The following is a 9,660-nucleotide window of genomic DNA, read 5'->3' on the forward strand; positions in this document are numbered from 1 at the left end:
CTAAATTCTATGAATTCTCTGCCCATCTTCGAGAAATGGCTAAAATTGAAAAACCAAAAAATAATCGGACTTCTTAAAAATTGGATTACAGTGTGCGTGAAAGGTGTTTATGAGAAGTGGATGACTCGGATCTTATCATCCAAGAGGACAGCACAGAATAGTTAATATGTTCCTTGAGGGACTAGGATGCTGACGTCTTTTTCTGATACCGATCATTGCGTGACTGAAAAAAAAAAAGAGGAAGTCATTTCATGAGCGCAACAGTGCAACAAAATATTCTGTACTTAAAGGCCATAGGCAGGCAGATGTTGACAAAGAAGCCTCTTCTAAAAACATATTCCGATAGATTTCTGCCCACTGCATGTATAAATAGGAGCAGAGGGCCGGTCACCTCCGTAACCACCGGCGGTTAGCAGAAGCAGCCGCAGCTTCAGACACCGCCGGAGGGACCTCGGCGCGGGGAAGGCTCTGCCGGCTGGCGCGGCGGCCCGACCGGCGGCTCCCCGGACGCCGGCCTCGCCTCGGCCTCCTTCTTTGCCTTCCTCTCCTTCCTCGACTTGCCCTTTCCCCCTTAACCGCTCACTTCTCTCCCCGGTGGACTTCGGCCACTCTGTCCACCCCCCTGCGGCCCGTCCCCTCTCCTGCCTTTCTCCTACACCCCTCTCCTCGCCCCTTCCCTCGGCGTCACGCGCCCTCCCAGTTCTGCGCGTCTCCAAACTTTTGAACAGAACACCGGCCGCGGCGAACAAGTCCCCCCGCTGCCCCCGCGGCCCCCGGGCGTCCCTGCGGCTTCTCCTCGGACCCCGACGCCAGACGGCGGTGCCTGCGGGGCTGTGACTCCCGCGCGGAAACTTGGAGGAACCCTTAGCTCGCCGTCCTACTTGGCAGCAAACCCTCTCCCGGCGGCGGTAAGCACTGAATGGTAGGGGGTGGGGAGGGCGTCTCGCCGACGCGGGCGGCTCACTTCCCCGCCGGAGCTTTCGCCGGCATGAGGGTCCCACTTAGATTTCCTTCGCATCAGGTCTGGCGCTATATATATACGTATGTATGTATGTATACATGTATATATATATTTATATCTCTAAGTCCGTATAGGGAGAGGAAGCGGCGGGACAAGCTCGGGCTGTCGCTCCGCCCCTCCCCCAGCGCCCCGAGTTCTGGGGGTTGCAGGGCGGAAGGCCGGGGGCATTCTGACGGCCGCGCGCCCTCTCTCCCGTCCTGCACAGAACGACCATGTGTAGCGGAGCCAGGCTGGCCCTGCTGGTCTACGGGATAATAATGCACAGCAGCGTGTACTGCTCACCTGACGCCACCGGGCTCCCGTTTCCTGGGTTCAGGTAGGTGCTGGCTGCCCGGGCGAACCGAGGCTGGGCTTCTCTCCCCTCGAAACCTCCTCGCGGGCGTCCTCCCGCAGTGCCTCCGTCCCCGCCACGACCGTCGCCCCACGCGCCCCGGGGCGCAGCCGCCGGCAGCCTGGGTCGGGCGGGCCGCGCGCCCCGGCCCGGGCCGAGCTCCAGGGCCCGGCGGACGCCGCTCCGGCTGGCGCCCCTCCCCCAGCCCGCGGCCGCCGAGGGGCCGGGGGAAGGAGCGCGCTCCCGGGGGCTGGAGCAGCCGACCCACCTCCAGCCCCGCCCGCGGGAGCGGGGCAGGGCCTGGCCCGGAGCTGGACTTCTTCGCCCTGGTCTCAGCCGGAGTTAGGAGGACCTGGGCGCCCGGAGCCGGGTGGGGGCTGAGCGCGAAGCTCCCGGCGATTTTGCTTTGTTACCGCTTGTTCCGCACGGTCGCGGAGGGGTCTCGCTCACCTCAATTCCAATTCTTTCTCCTGGAAGAGCTTTCTTTCAAGTGATACGTTTTCCAACTGCATTTTGAGCCCCAGGCTGCCATGAGGAAGGGGGGTGTTGGCCGGGAAAGGGTGAGGAGAAGCGATTTGAGAGAAGGAAGGACGAGAAGGAGCCTGGGGGGAGGGGGAGGGAGAAACAGGTGCAGCGGCGGCGGGCACAGCCGGGGGAAAGCCGGCGGGCGGGCGGTATGTGGCCGGCCCTGCCCGCCTGGGGCGGAGTAAGCCTGGCTTTTCTCTTAAGCCTGGCTTCTAACCAGTCGGGTTCCGGGGCTCGGCCCCAGAGCGCCCCACGGGTCAGCGGGTGAGTGAAACCCGGCGTTGCAGCTCCGCGCCCGCGCCCCGCGTGCACCGGTCTCCTGGCGGCGAGGAGCGCGACTTGCGCCTGCAAAGCTGTTTCTCCGAGCCGGTCCCCAAAACCGTGCCTTAGGGGCCACTGACCATTGATTTGGCCCGAGAGACGGGTTCTGACTGTAGTGTTAACCCTCCAACATCTGGGCACAGGGAGGGGGGAGGTGGCCAGGGAGACCCGGGGGCTTCGGCCAGCGGGTCAGGGCAGAGGCGGGTGGCCCGGGGAAGCCTGGGCACGAGGCAGGCGCAAGGATGGGCTTGCTTTGCCCTTAGCTCTCCAGGGATGAAGGGAAGGAGTGCGGAATAACGAAGTGTGACTTTAACCCCTCCTAGAGAGAGCGAAGTGCCCGGCCGATTTCCGAGTCTCTCCAGCGGCCGAAAGCGAGGAGTTTTTGTGCTTTAACCCACCTCGCCCCGTCCGGTATCTAGGTTAGAGGCGGGAGGCGAGGGCGACTGCGCGGCCGCTGCGCTCTCTGTGGCTCTCGGGCCACTGCTGCCCATTTTCCTGATCCCCAAGGTTGAGATGCGGTCCCGTCGCCTTGCCATCGCTAACAGATTAGCGAGAACAATTTTTTAGGGGACTTAATAAAGCCCCACTTTCACCCCCAGCCATTTCCCCGGGCGAGAGGCACGGAAGGCACGGAGATGCCACAGAACCAGCCGCCGCCAAATCGACTAAGTTTAGAGACATCTATTATTCGTGTTCCTGCCAGATCCTCTCCGGCCCAAAATAGAAGCCGGAGGTTCTCCGTGACCTACATCCGTGCGGGAAAGGGCTCCCCTGGGCTCAGAGGCTGGGTGGGGGCGGCTGCCGGAGTTGGCCGCCGCGCACCCGCATCCACCCGCCCTCGGTGTTTTGCGCCCGGCCGGTCCATCGGGCCTTCGCGTGGGCCAGCGCCCGGCTCCTCGGACCTCGCTCGCACTCGCCCGCTGCTGCGGTCCGGGGAGGCTCGGGAGCCGGCGGGCAGCGGGGCGACCCTTCGCGGAGACGCGTGGGCTCCCCAGTGCCCGCGGAGGCGCCGACCCTTCACCCGCGACTCGAGGGTTGGGAGAGTCGCCTCGCGGGTGGGAATTTCATTCGGATGTAGTTTCCTCCGCCCCAGGTCTACCCCGACCCCTGTCCGGGAAGAAGAGGCAGGTCTCCGTGGGAGACCGTTAGGAGGCAGAAAAATCAGAGGGAGCCCATTTTTTGGGGGGGGGGGGGTGGTCCCGGCACAGCCGGGGAGGCACCTGTCCTGACCACGCCTTCTGCCCCCGCTACCCTGGCAGGTCGGAGGAGGAGGCGTACGACGAAGACGGAAACCTGCTGCAAAAGTACTACACGGAGCCGCCGGGCACGGACAGCCCCGCCCCCGCGTACCGCGAGGCCGACGCGCTCCGCCACCCCAGGGAGATGAGGTGCGGACGCGGCGCCCGGGACTGAGGTTGTGGGAGGGGCCGGGTGTTGCGCACCCCGTGGGTTCTTTCTCATAAAAGTCCTCCAGACAGCCTTCTCCCTGGTCCCCACGACGGCGACAGAAAGTTGGTCGCGGGCCGGCCTGTGGGGACTGGAGGGCCGAGCGGTGACCGCAAGGTCTGTGGTCGTGGGGGGGAGGGGGCCAGGGGATGCGCCGGCCGGTGGGGAGCCCAGACACCTGCTCCCCAGGAGGGCAGGAGGAACTTCCGTCCCTGGCGGTCACTCTAGGGAAACTCCCAAGAGAGTTATTCGCGGGGTCTGGGCCTCTGGGGGTTTCCCGTTAACCCCTGGAGCCCCGAGCTGCGGGCTCGCCTGCGGGGGGCCTGGGCAGCCGCGGGGACGGAGACGGTGACCCTGGGCGCGCACTTCGCCTCCCCCTTAGAGACGTCTTGAACCTGATCCTTGACAAGGCCTACCGCAAAGTGCTGGACCGGCTGTCCCGCAAGAAATTTCTGCAGAAGCTCGTGGCCAGCGGCCTGGGGTAAGAGTCGGCGAGCTGACGGGCGCGTGGTGGCGCGCGCGCGCCGGGGTGGGCGTCGGCCTGGAGCGCGCGGGGCGGCTCCTGCGTCCTGCGCGCACGTGGGGCTGCGGGCGAGCCTGCGCCGCGGGGTCCCAGGGTCCGCGGGGCGGAGATTCCACTCTGGTACCTGAAATTTGGAGAGGGAGCTCGGGGATCCGAGAGGAAAAAGGAGAGGGCAGGAAAACCGCGGACTTTGATCCGTTTTGAATGAAAAAAAGAGAAACCAAATAGCCCCCTCCGTTATTCAGAAACCTTCAAGCTTCGCGGGACGATTTGCCAGAACTTCCTCTAAGTTCGACTTAAAAAAATTATTTTTTTGTAAGTTCAGATGGAAACCAACAAACCTTCAAATTTGGACACTTAGGGGGACAAACAGTTTTTGCTCGCGCTAGACCTTCCCAGAGCACCGGGCTTGCGTGGAGCATCTCTCAGCAGCAGGCAGTATTTTAATAAAGCCCGTGGGGAAACAGATTGCATTTTTCGTAATGAATAATTCATGTGATGAAAAATATTGCCTACAGTCTGTCGACTTGTATTATTATCACGTTTTTCAACTTAGCATGCCGAAGGAGAGTGCTTGCGTCTGACTAGGTAGCAGGGGCACGATCGATGCGAAGCCCACGGCAGCAGCCGGCCTGGCCGTTAGGGCTCTTTCGTTATTTTCTATTAGGACGGTTCAGCGCGAACTCACGGACTGGACGGTCCTATCTGATGGACAGAGGTTAGGCTGAAATCGCGTGCCCTTGGCCCCGGCCTCTGCCAGGGCCCCTTTCGTCAGGACGCGGCGCCAGGAAAGGCTCGGTGGGGAGGCAGGAGCGAGAGGCTCCCCTCGCAGCTCTGCCTCCAGCCCTCCCAGCTAGAGGGGGCCGAGCGGGGCGGTGCGAGCTCCGGCCTTCCCTCCGGGCTCCCGCGTGGGGTGGGCCCGCCTGCGCCCGCAGCCGCTGAGCCCGCGCCTCCGCCCCGCCCCCCTCCCACCCTTGTCCTTGCAGTGGCTTTCGCGGCGGCGGCGCGAAGGATGACTCAGACCCGCTCTCCAAGCGCCACTCGGACGGGATCTTCACCGACAGCTACAGCCGCTACAGGAAACAAATGGCTGTCAGGAAATACTTGGCTGCGGTCCTAGGGAAAAGGTATAAACAAAGGGTTAAAAACAAAGGACGCCGAATAGCGTATTTGTAGCGATGAGTTACCGGCTACCTTGTGTATACAACCCTGACGCAATGAAAAGTCATTTTTCCAACAAACTGGAAGTCATCGCTCGTGTGTTCTATCCAAACATGTATTTATGTATGAAGTAAAGCCATTAAATGAATATTTTGATAATAATATTGTTTTTCTTTTTACAAAGCACTAGAGAATGCACAGATATACTTTGTGGACCAATTATTGATATATATTATAAATATATATATTTAAGAATATATATAAGTATAATAGAGAGCAGTTCATAAAAATGTGCACAAGGATTGAAATTCACCTGAGCTGTTTATGTATTTATATAAAATAGAAAAATAGACAATCATTGTTTTGAATATTACTCCTATTTTTGTAAACTGGAATTAAAAGGATAGTATTTTTATCCACGACAGGCCTGAAGATTTTAATACTGATCATTTGTTACCGTACATAAACAATGACGCCCCGCTTCAGGGAGATTCTGAGGAAATAATTTGAGAGAAGTGCTGTATGACATTCTCCCCCGGTGAGTCTCTGGGGCAGGCTGCTTCAATCCCAGCCCAACTCAACTAAGCACTGTCCCCCTCCCTGGGGGACAATTCTAATACTTCTGCTTTCTTTGATTCTACTTTTACGTGTATTTGTCTCTCTTTAGACTCTCAGCCCAGAAGGAAATTCTCCCGACTAAACAACAGCTCTATCTAAATTGTGCTTCTCCCCAGAATTCACACTACTCCCTGGGGCAAGAGTTGGGAGATTGTACAGAGACGGGAGACTTCGGTAGGAAGCTCCCTTTTCTGTACTTCCAGGAAACCCAATATCCCAAGGTTAGGACAATTGGAACAAAGTAAAAGAAATGCAGGTAAACTGGAAGAGGCAGAGCATAAGGCAGTAGGAGGAGGACCCTGGAGAGGGACTGTTTTGGGGCTGCCCCAGCTCTGGGATGCTGGGGGTAAGCTGAGTCCCCACCTTAGGTCCCCAGCCTGACTGACTGACTGGGTGCTGGGTGTTTGAAATGGATGCAAAGTACAATGTGTTTTTCTCCAGTGCTGTCCACGCTTCTCATCTTGTGAAATGGCCAGGATCCTCCCCTTTGAACCCTGCTCTGTAGGAGCCACCCTTCTCTTTTGTGGTTTTTCTGAAGACTCCGCCTCCCTACCCTCTAGCACTGTTTAAGTACTGTTTACCATTTTCATTCACTTCTCTTAAACTTGTGAACGTGTCTTACTTTTTTGTTGTTTGATGCAAGCACTTATTGTAAAGTTTAGGAAACCCTATGTAGTTATCACTAAGTAATGATGCACTAAATATGAACCTTTTGTTTCTTGTTTATTGAGTTTGTAGGTAAAAATGTATTTTTCTACATTATGGCTTATTGCTTAGTAAAATTTATTTCATAAAACCAACCTTTGTCATATTAGAATGTGTAGTGTTCACATGTTGCTCAGTTTTACTAACTGATAAATCATTTAAACCTCATCTTATGTATGAGTACTATCTTATATTTGTGGTCAAGAGTAAGGTAAGCAAGCTCCAACAGACCCTGAGAACTTCCCTTTGTATCCTTTCTTGGCTACAGAAAGCATGTCTGTCTGTTTCCTATCAATTTTTGGAACATACTGAATAATCTCTATAAACAAAAGAACCTTCACCCAACAACCAGATCAAGCAACAACACGCAAACCAGACAAACTCCCAGATTTCAGGCACAAATTCTTTTGAAAAAATAAAAAATAAAAAGAAGAACAAGAAAAGATTAAACATTAGCTTGTAAAGTTTAAAGGACCTTTCCTTTTCCTTTACGGATTTGATCAGTACGAAGTCATAAATCAAAGAAAACAGAATTGAATTTGCATTCCCAGGCGGGATGGATGCTGCCAGGAGATCACATTGCAAACAGTGAAAGCACAGAGGCATTCGATCTATGCCTGAGTCCTGTGTACGGGATCAATCTTTCTTTAATTCTGCTGTCTCCTCAGGCAATGTGACCCGGGACGCAGTTTGCAGCTGTAGTGCCTTTCTTCGCCTTTTAAATCGCCACGAATCACAGATGGCTATTTAGTGGCCCTACAATGCTGCAACACATCGGCTTGCATTTTAGTCTTAATTATTTGTTTCTTGGACAATGGGCAGAATTTTCTGTATTTGTGTCAGCTGTTAGTGGTGAAATAGGGCTCTAGTTAACCTTTCATTTATGAAGTCTAATTTAGTGTTTCCGTGGCTAGTTGCAAGCATTTACAGTGATCATCCAGTTTAATCTTTTGTATACTTTTTAGAAATGCCAAGAGCCTTACTAAGCAGACTTATGATATAGTGATAATTTAGGTAGATGTTAGTCTTAAAGCTCTTATTTTGTGTGCAAATGATTATAAAAACATCATAACCAAGTATTATTACACACATGATATCTATAACTAGGACTTTGATAACTGTTATATGAAGTGTGTAAAATTTGTATGAATAAATTTTTGTAAACAATGCAACTTCGTCTAATGTTTGGAGAAAAAAGACATCAGGAAATAACTACTTTTAAAATCTCTTAAAGTATTATATTTTCTTTACCCACCACAAGAATTTTCATGTCTGGGATATCTATCTATCTAAGCATCTATGTATTTTCATAAATGTACTTGAATATCTGCTTGATGGGTTATGGATTCAACTAAAAATATGAAGTAGCTACTCAGAGAAGATGCCTGAGAAGATATTAAGCTTATAAATGGGCACAAATGTTGGGACATTTATAGGATGCACAATTTAGATGAATTTCTATCCCCTAGTGTTTATATTACATTGTTCAGTATTTAAGAAAGTTATATCCAGTGGTGGGAGAGTAAAATCATGGGTATCAGTTATGCTTATAAAATATCAATCCAACATTGTTTTCTTGCAAGTCACTCTGCAGACTAAATTGGACTCTATAAAATTCTGTATAAAAATGATTTACATAATCAGTTTTGGAGGTTTTAAAATATGTTTAGAGACCTACAGACAACTATCTCTGATTAAAATGCTTTGGAAAGAAGGAACAAAAAACATGAATAAGCAAAGAGTTAATTAAATACCTTTAAAAGAAAATGTACTTTGAAGCCTAGGAGAAATATGAAAAGTCCTTTGTGAATTATTTGTTTTATTAATTCATCTTAGCAGACTTTAAAGCAAAGCCTTCATATGAAATTTTTATAAATTTCTCACTGGTAAAATATACTTTTGAAGCCTTTGATGATTTCTGGGTTAAAAAAATTTGTATTGAAAGTCACATAATGTCGTATTATTTAATTTAAATTGCCAGATTTTTATTTTAAATTAATGCAGTAAATTAATAAGTCAATAAATATGTCACAATAGTACTAAAGGACCAGCAAAAATAAAAATACCAGCAAGGATTCAAAAACTGTCTTCAGAGCTTAGCTCAGTATTTAAGGCCCGGTATCATATAGGGAGGAACTTATGATCTAGAGATCCCATTTGTAGTAAATTAGAAGAAATGTATACATTATAATTCATATTTACATTGGGTTTTATGAGATACTGAGTTTTTTGTCATCTTTTAACACCCCTCCTCACCCCTAATGGAGACATACTGTATATAGTGTGCTAGTGTGGTAAATGGGAAAAATGAAGAAAGATAATTGTTTTGGTTGAGGCTAATGACTTGTCCAGAAAGTAGAGCTAAGCCCCAGACTTGGCTGACTTCAAGTCAAGTTCATGTATATAGCAATTGGCTAGTCTCTTATGTGGGATAACTCAAATGATGGCTTCTCCTTGGAAGGCTTGATATGTTTAGGTATCCAAGAAATTATAATATGTGACTTAAGGCTGTAAGGACTGAGAATACATTGATTCAATACAGTTTATTGGACACCTAAGATGGGCGAGGCACACTGGCTGAGAGAGCTTAACACCTGGGAGTTAAGGTAGTACTTTTCCAAAGAATATTTTTTTTGCAAAATATTTCCTGGGGGACTTGTTAGTGATGCATATTTCAGGGCTCTAGCAGAAACAGTGATCTGCATTTTAAATAAAACTCCTAGATTAATAGGCACTGAAGTTTGAGACCACATAGATCTAGAATTTGGTGACATGTAGGCACATATGTGTGCTTGGACTGGGTGTTTTTTCCATATTAAATAAGTAACAGGTCATGCTACACTTACACAGTAATAAATACATCAAAGAGCCGTACTCTCCTTGGATGGATATCAGGTTCTTTGAAAGTTGCAATATTTCCTTTAGGTCACTAAGGCCATAGTTAGCATTATTTGCTTAAATGTTCTGGTTGGCTCTGTCTGTTAAAGAAGCTCCTGGAAGGAGAGTGAT

The 9,660-nt window shown here is 51.0% G+C and overlaps 1 protein-coding gene across 9 annotated transcripts; it reads left to right on the plus strand.

Annotated features, from left to right (window-relative positions):
* The first annotated feature begins 214 nt into the window (after nucleotides 1-214).
* On the plus strand, nucleotides 215-7,821 carry ADCYAP1 (adenylate cyclase activating polypeptide 1). Of its 9 annotated transcripts, none has more exons than XM_081148652.1 (7): nucleotides 281-908; nucleotides 1,227-1,337; nucleotides 3,458-3,586; nucleotides 4,027-4,125; nucleotides 5,154-5,294; nucleotides 5,754-5,866; nucleotides 7,320-7,821. In XM_081148652.1, the coding sequence occupies exons 2-6, from the start codon at nucleotides 1,234-1,236 to the stop codon at nucleotides 5,836-5,838; spliced, it is 558 nt and encodes a 185-aa protein (XP_081004778.1). In that variant the 5' UTR covers nucleotides 281-908; nucleotides 1,227-1,233; the 3' UTR covers nucleotides 5,839-5,866; nucleotides 7,320-7,821. The 9 variants fall into 9 exon arrangements, with proteins under 9 accessions (XP_081004784.1, XP_081004778.1, XP_081004780.1 ...); XM_081148654.1 differs by lacking the exon at nucleotides 7,320-7,821 and adding an exon at nucleotides 5,996-6,758 and having other exon boundaries at nucleotides 311-908; XM_081148653.1 differs by lacking the exon at nucleotides 7,320-7,821 and adding an exon at nucleotides 6,388-7,061 and having other exon boundaries at nucleotides 314-908.
* Nucleotides 7,822-9,660: the final 1,839 nt, after the last annotated feature.

Source organism: Miniopterus schreibersii, assembly GCF_964146895.1.
Source record: "Miniopterus schreibersii genome assembly, chromosome: 10".
NCBI lineage: Eukaryota > Metazoa > Chordata > Mammalia > Chiroptera > Miniopteridae > Miniopterus > Miniopterus schreibersii.